Source organism: Miniopterus schreibersii (assembly GCF_964146895.1).
Source record: "Miniopterus schreibersii genome assembly, chromosome: 17".
In the NCBI taxonomy this organism is placed as follows: Eukaryota; Metazoa; Chordata; class Mammalia; order Chiroptera; family Miniopteridae; genus Miniopterus; species Miniopterus schreibersii.
In genome coordinates this window covers 11,759,989-11,782,919 of record NC_138117.1, presented here as the reverse complement: position 1 = coordinate 11,782,919, position 22,931 = coordinate 11,759,989, and the positions used below count along the sequence as shown (strand labels likewise).

At 36.2% G+C, this 22,931-nt stretch overlaps 1 protein-coding gene across 1 annotated transcript in view; it reads left to right on the top strand.

The window, feature by feature from the left end:
• The window catches only part of CSMD3 (CUB and Sushi multiple domains 3), a gene marked incomplete at its 5' end in the record, with an annotated part of 553,604 nt that overhangs the window by 235,823 nt on the left and 294,850 nt on the right, over positions 1 to 22,931 (top strand). Inside the window, 3 exons of the mRNA XM_081116493.1 lie at positions 3,960 to 4,081; positions 17,224 to 17,327; positions 19,635 to 19,747. Of these exons, the coding sequence (XP_080972619.1) occupies positions 3,960 to 4,081; positions 17,224 to 17,327; positions 19,635 to 19,747 (339 nt within the window). The remainder of the gene's footprint in view (positions 1 to 3,959; positions 4,082 to 17,223; positions 17,328 to 19,634; positions 19,748 to 22,931) is intronic.

The window sequence follows — 22,931 nt, the reverse complement described above, 5'->3', positions numbered from 1 at the left end:
ATCAGCTTATGTCATAACATATGCTATAAAATATATGATAAAACTCAATATCAGTTTATATCATAGACATAGAGAGTTTTAAATGCTAGATTCTTATTGAAGCTTCCAAACTATAATAAGTCTGATTTTCTTAAACAAACAACATTGAATATTTATAGCAGGTAATGTGCTTGTTTCACTAGCCTGGAATACAAAATAAATTCATATTTTTAAAATTATAATTAAGTTTCTGGAAACACTGTTACTACTCTCTTATTTTTCCTTCTGGGCTAACTCAGTCCCACAAGACATTCTTTTGCCTCCTGGAGAGAAAGTAAATAATTAAAAGCAATCCACCAAAATCTCCACTTTGTACTTCAATTGAATGTCATGACAAAAACACAAGCTTGTGGCAGGGGGCGTGTAGGAGGCAGCTGATCAATATTTATGTCTCCCTCTCCCTCTCCCTTGCTCTCCCTGAAACCAATAAAAACATATTTTAAAAAACAACAATAAAACAGACGTGTGTAAAAGCACATACACCTAAAAAAAAAGTCTGCAAAAATAAAACCTAACTTTTTAAGGGGTTGCTCTTTGATTTGGATGGCTGGAACAGACAAGAAGAATAACATAGTTGCAGGTGATATTTGCCTGTCATTTTATGAGTTTCTTTTCTTTATTTTTATATAAAAAAATCATTTTCAAAAGGGAAAAGTTCTCATTCTGAAACACATTGCTAAGGATTCTTTATCGGCATGTAGAGAACACATTTTACAGTCTATTTAAGAGCTGTGCCAAAGAACTTGTATGTTCCTATAGTAAACATTCCTGCCTCATGAAAGCCACTGCAGTAGGAGTTAATGAAAAAAGATGATAACTAAGACCTTATCCTCAAGAGACTGTAAGTGTGTACACATTTTAGAAAACAAAGCATGCCAGAGAATTACCAAGTCTTAAGTGCCACTCAAAACAGCAGTGTCCCATCAGACAATAATGCTGTGAAGGCTGTGGGTCAGGGGGGCAGTTAGCGGGGTGGAGGGAGTCAATGGGGGAGTAAAAGGGGACATCTGTAATACTTTCAACAAAAAAGATAAATTTTTAAAAATCTCAAAAAGGCAAAATATATTAAAAGCATGAAAAAAAGGAAACTAATTCTATTAACTTTAAAGCTGTCATTTGATTGCTCTAAAATTTGTATTGCTATACGTTCTTAAAATATTTATAACTACATTTTCTATCAGAGCACTAGCACCTAAACACCAGTTCAAATAATAAGTTGTGCATACTATTATCCATTACAGACCCTGAGTGGAAGAAATAGGAACAGTTCCTATAGAAAAAGTGGCTCATAGCGTGGCTTTGTTTAAATGAATCAGATTTCTGCAGGCAAATGCAAGATGGAATAACATTTTAGACTTTGAGAACATCATAGCAATTGTAGAAAACAGTAAAGGGTATGGTACATTTAAGGAAAAGCAAGAATTCTTTTCTGGCAGAAGTTGAGCATATGGCTGTATGAAATGGCAGGAAATTATATTGGAAAAGCAATCTAGGTCCTCACAGGAATCATTTTATGTTCTATATGAGCCAGTTTTAATTGATCCTATAGGAAACAGGAGATCAAGACTTTAGGCAATTAAGTAAAATAATCAAATCTGTATTTTAGAAAGAGAAATTTAGTAACACTAATGAAGATGAAACAGAGAAAGCAAATGAAGATAGGAAGGTGTTAAGTAGCTATTCTAGTCCAGGAGAAAGATGATGAAGCAGTGGGTACTGAGAAGAGAGGAAGGCAATCCAGATGTCTCAGAAGGGAGTGCATAGGTCTTTGGGGGTGCTTATGTATGTAGAGGGCTTAGATAAGAGAGGTTTAATTCAAAATGTCTTTAAAACAGTTCATGGTATGTGCAGCAAACAGAAAATTATTCTAGAAGTCAAGAGAGATGGCAAAATTGTTGATGCAGATTTGAGAGCTATCAACGCAGAATGACCATTGTAGAAGTGCATTAGATGAACCATTTAGAGAGATCATTGAACAAAGAGAAAATAGGCCATTCAATCAATTTATAATTATGCTACTTAAGGGTCAGATAAAAGAAACAGAACCAGGACACAGGGTATGGAGCTTAACTAATTTAAACAAATAGACCAAAAATCAAGAGAGTTAAGGGCTGTGCGAGGGAAGGTAGAGAATTTCAACCAAAGTTTATCAATAGTTTCATTACTGTCGGAGATTAAGTATGTGGGGAAAATGAAGAGATGTTATTAGATTTAGCAATTAGGTGATCATTGTTGGCATTGAGAATGCAAATTAGCACTGAAATGGGAGAATTCAGACTGAAATACTATCAAAAGTGAAGGGGAGCCCCGCCTGGGTGGCTCAGCAGTTGAGCGTCGACCTAGGATCCAGGTGATCGGGGTTCGATTCCCGGTCAGGGCACATGCCCGGGTTGCGGGCTCGATCTCCAGTAGGGGCGTGCAGGAGGCAGCCGATCAATGACTCTCTCATCATTGATGTTTCTATCTTTCTCTTCCTCCCCCTTCTCTCTGAAATCAATAAAGATATATATATTTTTTAAAAAGTTATAAAAAAAGTGAAGGGGAGAAGAAAATGGAATAGTGAACATGGATGATGTATAAGAAGTTGTAACAAAGTGATCTCACTTATATGTGAAATCTAAAAAAGAAAAACTCATAGAAACAGTATAAATTGCCAGAGGTGGGGCTGGGGGTGTTAGGAGAATTGGGGAGATGTTTAAAGGGAATACATTTCCGTTATAAGATGAATAGCTTCTGATGATCTACTGTACAGTATGGTGACTATAGTTAATAATACTGCATTAATGTATTGCTAAGAAAGCATAAGAGATCTTAAGTATTCTCATCATATGAACACATACACAAATAATAATTATGTGAAGTGATGGCATTAACTAAGTTTATTATTTCACAATATACATGTATCATAGCATCATGTTGTACACCTTAAACTTACACAAGATTACATTTTAATTTATCTACAAAGCTGGAAAAAAAGAGACAATTGTGAAATATTCAGAATTTTGTGAGGACTTGATAAGCCTTTGGTAGCTTAAAAATCAGCCAAGGTGGGCCTGTTTATATTATGGGAATTAAAAAAAAAAAGTGAATGAAAGAAGACAATGAAACAGCGAGCATGCACGACTATCAAGAATTTAGGCAGTGAACAGAAAATGAAAGATTGGTAATTAATGTCGAAGGAAGAAAAAAACATTATTTTCTTTTGTTACAAAATAATATAATTTTATTGTTTAAAATTTAGAAATCAGACACAAACAAGAGAAAAATTAAAAGTAATCATTAAATCACCAAGAGAGATAAACTCCAACTTAGAGAAAAAGATGGAAGTTAAGTCAGATGCAGTGTCACCGGTGATAAGCTCCTTTGTTATGTACAAGAAAGAAAGGTGAGAGGAAATGCTATAACATTTAGCTTTGTAGAACTTTAAATTATTTCAGTGTAGCTCTTTGTGCAGTCTGAGTGGTCTAATTCACAGTTGTAAGAACTGAAAGCGTAGTTTTAATATTGATGCCTCAATCTTGCTATTATGTCTGTGTCCTAGGGTACTTAATAAATATAAATGAAAATACTACCCTTTCAATTGCTTAATCAATGCAAGGCTTTGCCTCTTTCTCTGTAGATTTTTGTTAACACAGTATTGGATAAATATACCTTCCTCTAATTAACTAACCTATTTACAGTCAGAGGACATTTGAGATGCCTCACGCTTTTGTTCATCACTCGTTTCCCATTGTTGAAAACATTGGGCTCGTGAACCGCAGCGTGTAGAAAACCCACTGTGATAAGGAACATTACAAGCCATATTTCAGTGCAGTTACAATTGTGCAGTTTTGCATTGAAAGTCTATTTGCAAGTTACTTCATTGCCATGATTTTGCAAATGGGATATGCTCATCTTCTAAAGCGCAATTTCTCTTTCAGTGAAGACGTGTGGCTCCAGCCTTCAAGGACCGAGCGGAACCTTTACGTCTCCCAACTTCCCATTCCAGTATGACAGCAACGCCCAGTGCGTCTGGGTCATCACGGCGGTAAATACGAACAAGGTGAGCGTCCGGGCGGGACAGAAGCGTCGCCGCAGGGCCAGGGCCAGGGCCAGGGCCAGGGCGAGATGGCGAGGACAGTGCAGGGAAGAGCATTCATGCCTCAAGTGTGATTTCTGCAGTACGTTCTCCTTCTCTGTTACGTAGGACGTGAACTTATCTGAAAAGTTTGGAAAAAATAAATTTAAAATAATACAGTCTACTCCCAGTTACTAACGTATAATTGGCAACACAGTGACGTTACAAGCGAGTGTTTTCTGAGACATGTTTTGGAAGGTTGTAAGTATAGATTTCCTTTTTCTAAAAGAAGCCACGAACCATGGCTTTTCACTTCACATCTTCGTTGCTTCACGTATTGTTCAGGGATATCATGTTTTTAAATAGAGCTGACTTTCAGTGACATTCTGCCATATGTCACACAGCTATTCTTTATTACAAGTAGTTGATTTTGATGTGCTGTGTGCTAATAGAAGATTCATATTATAACGTTTGAAAGGTTAGGTTGTCTTTCCCTTTCACTAAAAGTGAATAAATAGTACAACCAGATGTGTATGTGCTGCAATATACTTTGAACAAAATTATGACGCTGAGTGAGTGTAAGAGCAGCTGAAAAATTAGCTCGCTGAAAAATTAGCTCGCTTTCCTCTCCTGCTTCTCCTTGTAAAAATATAGACAGGAAATAATTTTAACCACCCAGCCTGTGTCATCAGTTCAGTTCAGTTCAACAAATATTTATTTATTGATTACCTTTTCTGTGCAAATTTTGACTTGTTGAGGAAATAAAAAATCATGAAGTACTTGAGAAATAAACTCGGGTTTATTGAACACTTAGCAGCATGCCAGATAAAATATGCAGCACTCTTTATGAATTGTTTAATCTTCTTAAGTCCCCTGTCCCCCCAGCCCCAGCCATGAGGTAGTTTTATTAACAGAGGAGCTAAATAACTTGCCTACGATAACCTAGGTAGTAAAGGTCAGAGCTGTGTACTTTATAAGATATGTGCTATGTAAGAGGATATATCTCATTCTAAAATGTAAGTATCTTATACTAAGATAAGCATGGAGTGAGTTAATTTTAAAGTACAGAACAAACACATTGTATTAACCTTGCGTGGAGATCTAAATCTTTTTGTGTCGTGGTAATTACCTGTAATTTTCATCAAAATGTGGTAATTATTTTCTAAGATATCTGCTCTGCTAAGTTTAATTTATTCTCATTACTGAGTTACCCGAAGTTTCACAGAGGTCCTCACATCTCTCCTTGTTTATCTTGCCCAATCTGCCAAACTTTTATCTCTTCTTTTTCTCCCTAAAAAAAAAAAAAAAATCCAATTTATTTTCTAAGGAAGACATAATTACTTTCACTTCTTTATACTTTTATCAAATAGCTGACTGAAGACATTAATTTTAATCTGTCCGTTTACTTCCATTTTAAAATAATCTATAGAAATTGGCTTTCAAGCATTTTTAACTGTGACCCACAGTTAGAATTATATTTTACATTGCGTTATTGTATCCCAGATCACACCCACATACATGTACACACAGTGACACAACATAACATTTTCTCTTACTATAAGTGTACTTCTCTATTTTTTATTCTAATTTATTGTAATATATTTATTTTTAAATTATTGTTCATGCCTCACTAAATCAATGTCATGATGCACTAACAAGTTATAACACATGGTTTAAAAAATACTATTTATAGTTTTGCCTCCATAGATAACCACAATAGAAACTCTTTTGGTGAGGCGATTGCTGGCATGAACTGTAGGCACACAGCTCTCCTCATTAACCAGCATTCTTAATTCCTCAAGATCTATAAATTTTTTCAAACATTGCTGCTCATATTTTTCTTTGTGTTTGATAACTTGAAAAGTAGTCATAGTATTCTAAATGTCCAAGACAAACATATGGTAGGTGAAAACAACTCTGAGACTTGAAACTGAGTGAAGCTGGATGGAAGTGCTTTCCAATCTGGGCTTTCCCTCTTGACTAATAATACATTTTAGGCAACCGTGATCCTTGAGTCCTCTGAGCCGTGGTTTTATATGTGTGTGTTTTAATCTTTTAGATATAATAACACTGTATCGTAAAGTTGTTTTACTGATTAGATAAGAAAATGTGAAATGTCTGATTCAAAGTAGGATCACTTTAAATGACATCAGTTAACATTGCCAAAGGTTTCCATTTCATCAAGAAATATGCTGCTTCTCTTCAGTTATTTGTTAGATTTAAACTATGTATTAATGCATAAAAGCATTACTATATACTATTTTCTTCCATATTTGATTATGTGGCTGAATAACATAGATAACTGTGTCTTATACTAAAATATTAAAGATTAATTTATAGTCATTTTTACTGATCAGTCATAACATTGCCATTAAGCTTACTAAAAATAAAATATAATGACTAAGCATTACAATCTTAAAGTATTACATAATTTTAAGGTTACTCTATACCCCTTCCATAAGCTTGTGTATTGGAATATTTTCTGTAATTATAGCATTTCAGTAATGAGTGCAATCGAAGGTTTCTTCGTAACAGTAAGTTAAAATATTAGAGTTGAGATTTTAAATAACCTGATCATTGAATTAATTGTTCTTCTTGCTTTAAGACATGCATTTAACCTTAGCTCCATGTGTGAAATAAGTAATTTTCTGTCTTGAACATTTTCTTGATTTTTGTGGGAATGATCTTCCTGAGTATTACAGGTGGTCTAGTGCATTCGTCTTGGGTAGCCTTGGGATCCAAAAACAATTCCCAAGGTGACCTGAGTGGCCTGCATACCATTTAAGATATTCCACTTTGTAACACTGTGCTGCCTGATGACCCTCTCTGTCTGTCTGTTGGAAATATTTTATTCATTTATTTAATACAACACTTAAGCTCATGGTTGTACTTAGACCCATAAAATACCCACTCAGTGCTCCTCCCCATAAACTCTGCAGGCGTCGGAATACACCCTTGACATCCACCGTAACACTATTATTAGGAGCCTTTCCATATTGTCACTGTTCCATCACTGCAGCCAGACTTTTGCCACTTAATTTAGCTGACCACTTTAGGCACTAGCTCTCTGTGCCAAATGGTTGGAGTTTTGGAATTATGCCAAGCTTCAGCGCCAGGTCTGAGACCTCAGCCAGGCATGGGAGCGCTACTTTTCTGTATAGTGCAGCTGTCTTTCCTGCAAAAAGCATTCCTAAGGTAAGGATTTGTATGCAAGTGATTTATTAAGAAAGTGGTAAGCAAGAGTGCAAGTTCAAGCCAAATCCAAGGTGCAGTCTGATTCCATGCAGTGCAAATAACACCCGAAAATTTATCCAATTGGGAGCAAGGGACCTGAGACCTCTTCCACATGCCTGTGAATATTCACAAGTTTCCTAGATTAAAATATGGTCATCTTGGGGAGGCCAATATTCTGTTTACCACTGGGGGGAAAGAGAAGGGGAGAGGAAATTGGAGAGCAGAGGATTTTTAAGGGACGGTGTCTTCAAATGGGAAACTCTGTCCAGCAAAGGAGACAGAGAACTCTAAGATATAGAAAAATGACAAAGGCAAAGCTAGAAATCTTGACCGTGTTCCACTCTGTCTCTTTTTCTTCATAGAGGAATCCCTTTATCAGTAGACAGATTTAAATATCTTTTAGTTATTGCAAGGTTCCATACCATTTTCATTTCATGCCTGCGCTCTCTACCCCTAGCTCTGAAAGTTTATATTCTACTTAGGGAGAGAGGAAGCATTTATGGGAAACATTTATGTCCAGAGGAGGTCCTTGACCTTTCCTGGTTACCACTTGGGCTGGTAAGCAGACACCCTTCAGTGGTTTAAGAAATGGGAGGTTCTAAGAGCATCAAATGAATTTCCATTAATACAGACAAAGGTAATAGAAGCATTGTTAGTGTAGCGAAGTGTTGTGGGGATCCGGTTAAGGCAATTCTGAGACGCTGCATTTTATGCAGGCAGAACATTCCTTTCCTGCTTCCTGAACTCATCTGCCCATCACAGTGTCTTTAGTGGTGAAAACACAGGCAAAAAGGGAGACGGCTGTAAAATATAGACTAGGTAAAGAAGAACCACTTATGTAAGAGGTACCAAAGCATCTTCAACCTAAACCATATACTTGTTGCATCTGCTAATTAAAAGTCCAGCTCTGTGAATTATCAGTAATCTCAAGTAAGAGTTATGGAATGAGAAGAGTTCTTTCATAATAATGGGAAAGAGAGAGGTTGTTATGAGTTAGAGTGTAGAAAAGTGTCTGGCACACAATAAATATTTAACAAATATTTGAGGTTGATTATTTGGTGTTGATAGCTTGTGTAAATCTATACCTTTCTGTATAAGCAAACATCGTATGCAATTTCATATTATAGAAATCACGTAAGTACAATAATATAATGAATTATAAAACATTTATATTCTTACTTTAGTGAAACAATTCTCAAATATTTATAACTTACTGTGTGCAGACACTGTACTGGCTGTAAAAATGCTTAAGCTGAATTTTTTCATGACTTATGCATGCTTATTGTATAACTTTTTTAACAACTCCTAGTATCGTACAGTTTTTTTTCACATTATATCTTTTTATTTCTATAATTATAACTTTTTAAAATTTGTTTTTCTGCTTATGATTATCATTTTTCCAGCTGATGGCACAGAGAGGTATAAGAAAATAGAACAAAATCTCTCTTCTTTTTATATAGACTATATGTTTATTTTAGAAGCATTGTATTTCACTTATTCTTAAAATGTTATTTTAAGAACACATCATATGCATTTTACTTAATTCCATAATTATATGACCAGTATTCTAGATTGCAATTTTAATAAAGTTAGATGGAGCTTCATTTTACATCATGAAAACTGAAGCAATATAATTTTTTAATAACATGAGAGTTTAATATTTTCAAAAATAACCATTTACTTTCAATATTTTACTTTCTCCTAAGATGAGTCACCACCTACCTGTTACACAGTTTAGAATAAAAATAAAATAGTTATTCTACTTTCTTTCTATGTTTTCTATCCTCAGTGCTAACATTTTGTTATATTCTATAAAATATAAAAATTGCGTTACAAATATACATATTCCATAATCGTATAATGAATCACAGATCACCAAAATCTTAACTTACCTGGGCTTTTGTTTTATCAGTAATAATAATAATGCCTCATAGGTGTTTAGAAAGGATTATATGAGATAATATACACAATACCCTTAGAACACAATCTAGAATAGAGTACTTGTTCAAAAAATGTTAATAATAATAATAATAATAATAAATATTACTACTACTACTGCAACCAGTACCACCACCACCAGCACATTCCCAGAGTGTGCTGAGGCTTCATGCCTCCACCAGTGTTTGAGCTGAACTTTTTCCTGTGCAGATACCATATGCTCTCACCCATTTCAGAACCTGGAATATCCTTGTGGAGACTCCCTGCTGAAATTAGTCATCAGAGCCATCAGCAGATGCTCCTAAGAAGTCACAATAGGCTTCTGCTAAGAGCCTGTAAAAGGAACCAGAGAGAGCTGTGAGCTTTTGCTTCCCAGCCCTGAGATATTTTACTGCAGATTAAAAGGTTATCTTGACGACAACCTTGGAGTTAGTGAGCGCTACAGTCACCGTTCCGGGACGTTGTTTTCTGCTCCAGCTGCCCGTTACCTCAACCACAGCTGCCCCTAGGTAGTGAGATAAGTGCAGTGTTGTGCCTGTGTATACAGCATTTTCCCTTCTTGGAATTGTAGCTCTTTGGTCTTCTAGAATCTCTAACCAGTGTGGAAGAGAGTGGCATAGATGATTTAATTATCCTCATACAGCCAAAGTCACATAGGATCTGTATTATCACAGAATTACTTACCTTCCTTGCGTTTCAGCCCCCTCCTGAGCTAATCGCATAACCACTCACATTGTAGGATGCCGGGGGAAAGGATAGAAGGGAGGGAGCAAAATCTGCAGATACGGAATATAGTAACTGTGCCTAGTCTCCGTTAGGACCTCATCTGTATAAATTCTCTCAGTCTGTTATAAACCCTAGCATGCAAGAGCAACTAGATAAGCGTCATATCTCTTGGACTGGCCAGAAGAACACCGATGTAATAAATCCTAGGAAATCTTACATTTTCACTGAATAGGAAGCTGGGTCTACAATATATTAAAAAATAAAAAGACAGCCCTGACTGGTTGGCTCCATTGGTTGGGGCATTTTCCCATACCCCAAAAGGTTGCAGGTTCGATTCCCTGTCAGGGCACATACCTAGGCTGCCAGTATAACTACCTCTCCCTGCTCTTACCTAACCACTCACCCCAAAGAGAATTTACTTATGAACCAGGAATCTTTCTCCATGGGTCGGTATGAAAGCAATGGATTCAGAGGCAAATAATTCCTCTCGTACCCTAACTTCTTGGGCTCCGGCCTAAATGCTTATTGAGGAAGATATTTTTGGAGTTAAACAAAATCTCTCATAGACGTTAAGTGATAAAATCCCATTACTTAATGACTATACTTGAAGAAGTTATATAAACAAAAATAAAGTTAACAACAAAGACTGTGAATTGAGAAGGGAATCTATCTTTCCTTCTTTTGCTTTGTTGGGAAAAATTGAAGATGGAAATTAGAACCCATTGCATAATTCATTGTATGTAAGCATAGCGATATGTTTAATCATTTTCAACTAATCTCATTTTTAAAGAAAACTTCAAGTTAAAGATTCTCTATACTGTAGATGTGTAATGGAGAAATAAGTAGATATCCTAGATTAGGCCAACCCATAGTAATGAGGGACAAAACCAGCAAAGGCCCTTCTTATAAAACTTATTTTAATAAACCTCATTTTTATTTGTTTTCAAAATGTTTTGGATATGTACAGCCTAAGATGTACAAATTTGTCATGGATATCCTTCTAAAACCAATGGCATTATCTGCAAGCATTTTCTTCAAAAATTTTAAATTCGAGTTGATCAATTACATGTATTATGAAATTTAAATTATATCCCCCAGTTGCTAAGCATGAATAAATGTCAGAAAAGAGCCTGCAGTTTTGTACTGTTGTGCTATAGGTTTAATATTTGATGCTTTTTATATATTTCTGTGGCTTCCTCCCTTCAGCGAAACATTTGTAATGCCATATTTAATGTCATTGTTACATGCCAGCAGTCCCCTGAAGGGGAAGACCAGTGTATAGACAGACACAGAAGCATAGAAAAATAAAACAAAGCTGAAAGCTTTATCATCCTATCAATATATATCTGTGTCTCCAGACTCCCCTCCTCCCCTGTCTCTAATATATGAGCCCTTGTAAAAACTGAAACTATTAACATGATGCTGGCAGCAAAGTGGATGAACCTAGAGAATTGCCTAGGCCAGCACTTCCCATTTTTATATGGTCTGGTTCAGAGTCCTAGAATATATCTTCTGTAATAAAATATCCATGTATACTATTATAGTGTATAATCCTTCTAGAATCTGAGATTTATTCTTATTTTAAAGTGAGATTATTTCCAAATGAACAAATGTTGGATTTGTATGTGTCATATTTAAGCTTTTTTATATCTTACAATATTTATCTATTCCACAAATAGCATGTAAATTTACCTTTGTATATTTCTTTTTACAAAAATAGGCAAATTAAGATGATTACTAATGAAACGGTTATTAAACACTAGTTTTCCATATGCGTATGAAATACATACCACATACAATATGAATTACAAAACAGGCACATTTCAGGATTATTCTGAAATATGTGGTGTTTTTTAACAAACGTACTGCATATTCTGCTCTGCTTTGTCAGGTGCTAGACAGACATTGAGAAACTTCGTTAGCGTTCAGGTCTGTGGCATCGGCCATCTCTGAAGTAGATTTTAGCCATCAGTGTTAGCCAGATAAACTGTGGCAAATGATTTGGGGAAGGTAGTTCTTTAAAATGAAAACTGAATATATCTGTTTATCCACTAGAATGTTTCCAGTTTAAGTATGGGAAATCCTGAATCAAACGGTTTAAATCATAAGGAAATACATTGTTCAGCACAACATACTTCCCCGAGGCACGCAGGCCCCAGGCACAGAGTGAAACATCCAGCCCTTGGCTCTGGGCATCCCCACGGGCCGCCTTGTCCTCCACCGCGTGTAACACGGTGGCTGCATCAGCGCATTCAGATACAGTGCCTTCCAGAGCACCGTGATTCTTTGTTTATCTTGCTTTATTTTTAATTAAATGTATTAGGGTAACACTGGCTAATACCATTACATAAATTTCAGGTGTGCGACTTCATAACAACACCTGCGGGTCCTCCTGTGTGCTCAGCACCAAAGCCCAGTCCCCCGCATCCTCATGTCCTCGGCCCCCTTCGCTTCCTTAGTCCTGCCCCCCCCCCTTCCTGGTACCCGCGATTCTGGTGCCTGTATCCATGGGTTTGGATTTTGTTTGTTTGCTTTGCTTTTTTATTTGCTGATCTTCGTTTCACATCCCACGTCTGAGTAAAAGCACACAGCTCTTGTCCATTTCTGCCCGACTTCTTTCACTGAGCATTTAATTTGAGCACCAATAAATCCTTTCCCAGAAGCCTCCCCTTGGGTTGCTTCTCACTGTTCACGGATCAGAACTAGGTCGCACACTAATATCTGATCTTACCCCTGACATTAAAGTGACGGCTAAGCCTGGCACAGGCTGCTCAGGACCCACTGCAGGACCTCGGCCTGGGCAGGAGCCTGTGAAGCTTGAGGCTGTGCAGAGTGAGGCACGTGGCTGAGCAGAGGAAGGGGGCTGTGGGCAGAGGAAGGGGCTGTGGGCAGAGGAAGGGGCTGTGGGCAGAGAGGAAGGGGCTGTGGGCAGAGCAGCCCATCCTCTCTGCCACCGTGCTCCCCATTGATGATCAGATTTCCACGTAGATGCATCTTCTTCTTCTGCCTCATCTTTGTAAAATCCTACATGAAACATATTTTCTACCTGCGTTAGTGGAGAAACCACAAAATCTCAGCCAGTCACTACGCACAATGAGACTGGAATCTCCCAGCGTTTCACTGGCTTCTCCATTATTTCCAGTGGAGACCTCTGGCCAAAAGACAGGTCACCTTCACATTCCATGTATAATGATAGAGAGAGCAAATGGGATAACATCATAAAAACGCCCGTTCGGAAGAGCAGGGTGTTGAAATTACACTGGCTCATGGAACACTGTTATCCCCGGCTAGACTAGACCCGTGAAGAAAGACGACCTTCTCTGAGCGTGGAAGGAGCTCCTTGATGAGCCTGGGAGGTAGCGGAACTCATTTCATCCTCCTTGTTAGAGTGTGACATGGCTCTGGTTCTGTCTCCTGAGAAGATTGTTTTTCCCAGTTGGACAGTGCTGCTCTAGGACTTGAGCATTGTAACCACTACTGCACGTAAAACTGGGTGTTTCTGCTGCCTTTGCCACCTCCTGCCAGAATCCATAGTTGCTGAAGCTTAGGTCGCATGTCTACACCTGGATATAGCATCTGCTCATATTGGGAAGGATGCTCCCAATTCCTCGAATTCAAGGAGGATATTTAGGTGCTAAGTGGCCAAACTAATGTACAAATATGCACTTCATATAATTTGGGGGTTAAAATAAAGCGATGCATGTGGAATAATGAGCTTAGTGACTTACACATTATAAATATTTGCCAATTTTAAAATTTCATGGGTAACAGATGTAAAGTTTAAAATTAAGTGTGAATTCCACAGGACTTCATAAAATATAATGATGTAGAAATCATGGCTTTCAACCCTCTGCGAATAATGCAGAGGTTGAAAATTATGAGGCATGGGTTTTATACCAGTTTTATCAAAATACCCTAAACAACCTATGTTTTGAGCCTTATGGGAAGTGGATCTATTAAGCATTTTAATGCTATTTATAGATTTCACACTTCTGTAAATTCAATGTTAAAATGCATGAGATTATTCTTAACTGACTACCTTAGTAGCTTCAAAGTTTTAAATAACCCTCAATAAGCAGCAAAATATAAGCAATTTGGAATTACCGCTCTACAAATGGAAGCCAAGAGAACAGCTTAATTGGTTTAAAAAATTCAAGACAATTATAAGTAATTTCTACATTTTATTATCACAACTATGAGCTAAATGCAATTTCCTTTTCTACCCACAAGTGATTAGGAACAAATAAGGCCAAATATATGACATTTCTTTCTCTACTAATAAACATGATATTCTTCCTGTTTCCCTACTAAATATTCCAGCCCTAATACCCATTAAATGTTTAAATAAAGCATTCATATTACATTGATGATGATTTGTTGATTTTTTAACCTTTCTATTTCATTTCCACATTATACCAAGATAAAGGGATGGAAAATGGCTGTTTGGTTAACTCTATTTTACAGTATAATCTGTTAAAAGAAAATTTCACACCACAGTCCTGATATTATTTATTCTATTCTTGAACAAACAAAAGTGTTTTTCTTTATTTTTCCAAATTACTTTTGTATACTCTACTTAATAATGTTTTGTGTATTGAAAGTATCTTAATGTACTATTTTTTAGTTTTATTATAATGCTTTATGTATATTAATATGCCCATTTGAGACAAAGATAGTTCTGTTTCTTTTTTAATGCGTAGATTTTACTTTTAAAGTACTATTCCAGTAGTACTGTTTAACTTAAGCCTCAGTGAATCAAACTGAAAGGAGTGTGTCCTACAAATCAGATTATTCTAGCTTCTCAGTGATTGGGTGTCATTGAAACTGTTTGAAAATTGTAACTCTAAAATTTTAGTGACAGCTCAATGGTTAAGTGCTTATCAGAAAGTCTTTGGATTAGTTGGTAATTAATCCATCACTTAATTGAAAATGAATAGAGTTCTCATTGTAGCATATATACATGCCTGAATCTCAGTTACAATTCAGGCAAAGTAAAATCTACCATTAAATGGGTGTCCAAATTCTTTAGAACATGATTATACAATAATGACTATCAAAGGTTTTGTATAGAATTAGTGATCAGTCAATGAGTCCTTTATTAGACACATATTCTGTATGTACTACCTAGCCTATTAGGCTTTTTAAGCCATTTTAAAAGAGACAGTCCTTATTTTTAAATGCAATGCACTTGTGGATCTGTTGTGAAAAGGTCTAGAGTAAAGTGGATCATGGAATTTCTCTTTTTAATAGGATGGCAGATTAAGTACCCTGAGAGGTTCTTCCACTGAAATACAAAAAACATCTTTTTTTCAGAGCATTGATGGTTTACAAGAAAGCAAAGAAAATAACGAACTCTAATGTACACATGTTGAGCATTTAAATTAGTAAAACAATTTTGGGAAAGAATATGGCACAATATTATATAATTGAATTTTTGCTTTACTATCCAGAAATTGCACCCCTGACTATATAACTTGGGGATATACTTGTATGTTTGAACCAGAAAATGTTTAATATTGCTAGTAATGATGTTGCTTATAATAGCAAAAAAGGAGAAACAACCTAAATCTCTATTGACAGGCAGTCATTAAATGAGAATATTTATATTTAACTCAGGGTAAACTGGGAAGCAATTTTAATTGCGGTCATGTAAAATGTATAATTCAGTGTTTTTTTAATATCTCCTATATTTAAACTTGACTGAACAATTGCTTTAGTCAGTGCTAATATAATTTTTTTTAAATGGTCATAATCACACATTTTTTGTTATATAGCTTTGAAAAGCCAGGTTATGAAATCTCTGTTTTTAGAATTTCTTTTTATGATACCAAAGTTACAAATAGTCAAGATAATTATTTAAGATATTCCTTTTTATTTATTTTCTAGTAATATTGGTAACCTAAAGCATTCATTATCTTTATCTGGTGATGAATAATAGTTTACTATAAATTAATTTTTGCTCAAGAAATGATTGTAAATAGGATGGTATTTATGTAATTTCTTACAGTATTGATTCTCAATTGCATTATTCTTAATATTATATTTCTAATTTAAGAATTGCAATTTAACTACATGTGGGTGTTTGCATAGGAGCATAAACAATATGAATGCATGAGTATGCTTTAGTAAAAAATACTTAATTATTTATCATGATTTAATGTGTCTTCCAAAATATCGTGCTTTGTATTCTAAGCCAGATGTTTTATGGGGCTGCCTCTCTGGTCTAGCCCTTAGGGGTTGGGGCTCCAGATGTTGGACACCAAGCCCTTGCTCCTCAGGGAGAGATGCCTGTCTGGTGAGATCCCTCCCTATTTTTTGTTTGTTTGTTTGTTTGTTTAATATGTTTTTATTGATTTCAGAGAGAGGAAGGGAGAGATAGAAACATCAATGATGGGAAAGAGTCATTGATGGTGCTGCCTCTTGCACGCCTCCTGCTGGGGAGTGAGCCCCCAGCTGGGCATGTGCCCTGACGGGGAATTGAACAGTGACCTCCGAGTTCATGGGTCGACACTCGACCGCTGAGCCACACTGGCTGGGCAACCCTTCCCTATTGTACGTTGCCATGTCAGGAGTGGGTATTTTGCAGGAGGGTGTCTCTGCTTTCCTCCCATCTTATGTGGCCATTTTATCCTTTGTTGTGAGCAACAGTTCTTCTAGATTTCAGATTATTTTCAGGGGGAAATGATTCATATACAGTTGTAAATTTGGTGTATTTGTGGGAGGAGGTGAGTTCAGGATCTTCATGTGCTGCCATCTTGGACTCCGCCCCCGATCCCTTTAAATCTGGTGATGCAGATTCAGATTTAGCTGTAACATTTTTTAAGCTATACTATTTAATGGAAATAGCATACTCTGTGTTTTTTCGTGTTAGCTTTATAAAAATACTTGCAAATGTATGGAATACCACTCTCCACCTACATGTGCTTTTTATAAAGCCTTCTCAAAGTAGATTTGCATTAATCATTCTTCAAATACTTCACATAAAGAGTATTCTATAAACAGAAGCCATGTCATTTCATTGAAAATTATTACAGAAGGTACAACATGGCAAATAAATATTGTGTGATAATTATTATGATCAAACTTTAGCAGCAGTGTGACATGATCTGCCACCATGGTATGAAATGTCTGATATGCATTTTTAAATGTTTTTTCTGCCATTGCTTTCTTTTTGCTTTTATTACATAATGCTATATATATTTGAGATGCTTGTTTCTGTTTATTGCTAGGTTATACAGATAAATTTTGAAGAGTTTGATCTGGAGATTGGCTATGATACTTTGACAATTGGTGATGGGGGTGAAGTTGGAGACCCCAGGACCGTGCTCCAAGTGTAAGTTCTCAATGTTTTACTCTTGACTTTGCCTATCAGGTCTTTTTGAAATTTCTCCCTTATTGTTACTCTTTTTGTGATCTCTCACCACCACCAACAGAAGCATAATACCTTAGTTATCATCAGCCTACATAGAGTGTATTTATTAGCCCTTCTTCGGTGGGAATTAATATACTTAATTGAAACACAGCTTCTGAGAATGTATGGCCAGACAGGAGCCCGTTGGAAACAGAGGCCTGGAGTGAAATTGTAAAGTGATTGACTGGGCCTTATTTTAGAAAATACCTGTGCCTTCACAGAATTTAAAAACAGACTGGGGGAAAAAAGTATAAAATTGACCCCAGAGACTCATACTGATATCAAAGACTGCTCAGTGTTGTTCACTTATTGGTGGCAAGCTCATCTCTAGCTGTGAAGATCTGAAGTTGGGAGTTTACCAGTGGTTTGAAACTTGAAGTGTTTAGCAGTGACACTGGAAGTAGTGGACCAGCAATGAACCTCAGTTATCTCAGAACTGAGATAGTGAAAACGGACCAAATGTGGTTCTTAATGGGAGCTAAAAGAATGGGCTTATGTTGGAAAAGGGGAAATGCTAGGAACTTAGTTATTGCTGGGTCCTTGGGCTATTCGTTCCAGTTATCTACCTCTGAGGATGTCATGAAGAAATGTCACAGGAAAATATATTGTTTACTTCACTATAAACTTCAAACGCTTTCTCTCAGAATTCCTTTCACTACTCTTGATTTGCAATTCAGGCTTTATCAAGCCAGATTTCTCAAAATGGCCTCTTTTGCATCACAATTACCTGGAACACTTTTTAAAATGTAGATTTCTGGACCCCCATACCTGACTTACTGAATCCGTATGCTGGGATTTTTTAATCTATCTTAGCGATGAAAATTAAAAGTTCACATGCCACAACGTTTAAGTGCAAGATGTTTCCAAATGTGTGCATATAGATATATACATACAGATGCACACACATATATTACAAAGGAGTTTGTATCTTTTATGTTATAATAATTTTAAATTTGCTTTGGGAGTGAATAATAAATATAATCTAAATTTTATAGTATCTTATAGGATCTTTAAATCATAATATTCCCAGTTTTTCTCAATATCAAGCATAATCCCATAATTAAATCATGATATTTAGGTGGGTGTCTTTGCAATAGATTCTGTGACATGGTCACTGGCGATGTAATTGTATTGCTCACGCAGGCCACCGATGATGTTTTACAGTTTTGGTGGCTGGCCTGTTGCTGCCATGGGCACTTCAAGGCTGTGCTTCTCCATGCTGCCCTCTCCTGGTCTGATTTCAGAACAGCCTCCATCCAAGAGACTGATGCTCTCTTGGGGTACCCTTTTTATTATGAAGGGAAGCTTTCTGTAAAGTCCTAATGTAATTTTCCAGCAATTCTCATGGGTAGAGCAATAAAGTAGGTAAACGCTTAGAGCAATTTATTCTTCTAAAAGCCTATATTTTTAATATATAATTTGGAATTCCCTGTCTATATGGATATTTTACTCAGCAGTGAATCCTTTTATTTTTTTTCTCTCTCTTCTCCATAGCCCTTTTTCCCCAACATCATATTTGCTTATTTGCCGCCTTCTGTTATATGACCTTTGGCTTTGTTTCAAGTATGTGACTACAATATTATTAATGACAGAGGAAACATGAAGCAATTTTCCTTGATAGGGTTATAAAATTGAGCATTAGTAAATGAGATAATTAATGCATCGATTTAGTGATGCCGTATGAAATTAACAGCATGTCTTTTAAAATAGAAATATTTGCCATAAAACATACCTGACACAGCTAGCCTAACAAAGTGTTGTATTATATTTCTTGACATTTTATTGTTTTGCACGGTGCTTAAATACTTTTTTACAACATTTCTTTAGAACAGAGTTCTGTGAAACTTGAAAGGTTAAAATGAAGTACATTCTTGGTGTTTTTTTGTTTGTATTTTTAAAGCTTAAAGATTTTTGTAGATCTTCTTTTTCTTTTCAGCCCAAAAAGAGAAACGTACGGTTCTCTGACAGTTTAAATTTTGGTATGTGGCATCAGGAATATGACAGGTCTTACCTCGTTAAACACATAAAATGGGACTTGTTTATACTAAATCTTGATCACTGAATTGTGGTGTGTGATCTGTTACATCCGTGCATAGTCTTGTAAGTTTACCTGCCAGTGGCTTTGTCTTTTTTCTAGCCAAGAGTGTACTGAGAAACTCACCTTTCTCATAATGTGCCTGCAGAGGGCGCTTTAACAGCTGTCCCCCCTCTCGGCCCCTCTCTCCTCAGGCTGACGGGAAGCTTTGTGCCCGACCTGATAGTGAGCTTGAGCAGCCAGATGTGGCTGCACCTTCAAACGGACGAGAGCGTGGGCTCTGTCGGCTTCAAGGTTAACTACAAAGGTAATGGCCAGTTGCTAATGGGAAAGACGTTATTTTAATACCACCGGAGAATAAGAATACTTTCACATTCCAGTTTAATTGCATCTATAGAAAAGTTTCCCAGAACACAAGCAAGAATATATTCCAAAAAACGATTTCCTTTTTAAGTTACCTATATATGTTTATTTCACTTTTCTTTACATAAAATAGTTTTTTTTTAATGTGTCTGTTTTGCATACATCATGTCTCCCCTAGTCCACTGCACTATCCCTATGTGTTAGTCACTCTGGACTCCTAGCCCTGCCCCAAATAGTGCAGTTTTATACACATTATAGTGTTTGCCTGGCCAAAAAAAATTCTATATATGTATATGTGTGTATGTGTGTGTGTGTATAATTATTAAGTACTTAGATATCAAGTAAAGGGATTAATTTCTCAAAGAATTTGAGGTATGTTTTTTGTAATCTATTAGTGATTTTCTCAGATCAAATACGTGATCTTAGTGTTTAGATTATTAAATCCTACGTAACTCATGGACCACAAATGTGCGAAATTGTTACCGCCAGTACCTGTGTTGGTAGTGATATAGATTGATGATCAATTACATGTGTATAAAAAAATCGTTTGTTCTGCTTCCATTTATAAGAGATAGATGCAAGCATTGTGAGATCATAAATATCTTTGACACATGATGAACCTTGATTTAAGTTAGAAACAATGGATATATACACACAATCTACATATTAGAAATGCTAATTTGGAATCCTGACTGAAGAAATATGGAAATGTTAATAAATTCAATTAAAATCCATGCTTTAAAAGATGAAAACATAAAAGAGCCCATCAGAACATTATGTTGCTTGAATTTATTATTTCTATTGTGGTAAAAATTATTATTCTCTAGCTTATCAATTAAACAATGGCTGTACAAAAGTCTCTTACTTGCATAATAATACTTTTTAATCAGAGTTTCCTTTTTCAAACATTGGCTTGCCATGCCTTTGTATCCGGACACATGGAAATGAATGCATGATGTTGTCAGGGAGACAGGACACATGCGTTCTGTGTTTTTAATTTGTGGCTAAATTTGGTACTATATTAATTTGAATCGTTCATGAAATCTGTATAAATGTCAGTTTAAAGACGTAAAAAGGTTAGCCTGATTATAATTTAAAATATATGTCTCCTCCATTTAAAATCCACATCTAGCCTCAGTAAATAAAACAATGTTATACAGTTTAAAGAATGATCCCCTCATGTTGAAAGTCTACATCTTGATTTCTCTTGTTTCTTATTTTCCCCTCTAAAGGGCTAATTGAACCTGGCATCGTTATACTCCTCTTGGTTTTATTATTTTCTTCGCCCTATGAAGGAAAACCTATAGTCATTTAACCTTTAGAGACAATGTTAATCATTAATGACAATGCTTCAACACAACACAGCCATTCCAGCTCCTGAGCGGTCAGAGCAGCAGGAGAGTTCTTTCGGTATTTGCAAAGCTCTTCACTCCACCGCAGTTCAGGAGCTAGAAGTACATTGTACAAGAGCACAAAAATTAGCGTTATTTTGTTTTCTTTCTGCTCAGTTTTCAACAAGAGCAATTCAAAAAATATTTCCTAAGGATCTGCTTATGTGCCAGCTACAGAATGAGCTGTCGAATATGGAAGGAACAGCCAGATGTGATCTCTCGGGAAGATCATAATATAGTGACAGAGAAAAAAAGCACCCGAGTATTTGTACACACATATCCACAAAGATGAGATATGTGAAACTAACCTAGGAGATTCTTCGTGAATAATGCCCTATTCTCCCTCCCTCCATCTGCTCTCTTCCCATCTGACCTCCTCTCCCCTCATGGTGATCTCCCGGCAGCAGACAGGTCATCATATCACAATCTTGCCGTGTTTCCATAACTTTCCATTGTCTAGAGTTAAAGTCCAAAACCTCCATAGATCTTATCTTCTAGCTTTCACACTGTTTTTGTCTTTCTCCCTACAATCCATCTTTATCAAATTATCCATAATTCTCTGAGCCCAGCAAGTTGTCTCACACTCTCCTCTGGACATTCAGTAAATTCTACCTGAATCCCTATTCTAGTTTTAATTCAGTCTCACATTGCTCATCCTTCAAGACAAAGTTCAAATATGTTTTCTTCTCTGAAGCTTTCCCGTCACAAAAGGGCACAAAAATATATACATATCTATTTCAATCCTCACCTGAGGATATTTTTCCCATAGTTTTTTCAGGGGGAGAGAGAGACATCGATGTGAGGGAGGCACATCAATTGGCTGCCTCCCACAGGGGATCAACCCTGTGCATGCCCTTGGCCAGAATTGAACCCTGGACCCTTCAGTCCAAGGGCTGATGCTCTAACCATTGAACCAAACTGGCTAAGGCTACACTTCTGCTTTATAAAACCTTTTCATGTATATACTATGTAACCAGATGGCAATCTGTCATATTCATCTTCATTTTTCCAATGACAGTCCCCTGTTTTGTCATCACAGGTGATTAATGATTGTTCAATAAAGCTGAACAAACAATTTGACCTGTGTAACATGATGTAACATAGGGTGAAATACGTCCTCAAAAGTTTGTTTACCGTGATTTATTTTCTACACTGAAAATCTTATTTCTGCATTCTCCATAATTTAAAGCCTGAGCTCAAAGTTGAAGCAGGGTTCATTTTGAGAAGTTTCAAATTTTGATATGCAGATAGCTTCAGCAACTTCACCTACTAAAAATAATTTTCATAATTATCATCCTCTCTGTTAAGTAGTGTGTTGGTTCTAAATGGAGCACCTGCTAAAGTAGCTTTCTAGATTTGATCTAAAGATATCTTCTTTTTTGGTCACCTGTATATTTTGCATGACATAGCATTAAATGTAGCTCTCCTCTAAATTAAACCTATATTGTATTATATATATATGTTCTCTTTTAAATTAAAAATTAATTAAAGGTAGTGACTAAATTATGTAATTTATATATTGTTTTTCAGAATATATTTTAATTCTTCTATTATGCTTTGCTAAATGCCCAAGTCAGTGTTTTTTAATTAAATTTATTGAGGTGACATTGGTTAATACAATTATAGAGGTTTCAAGTGTAAAATTCTGATTCATCAATGTATATTTCATTGTGTGCCCACCACCCAGAGTTAAATATCTGTCACCATATATGTGACTCCATTTAGTCTTTATTACCC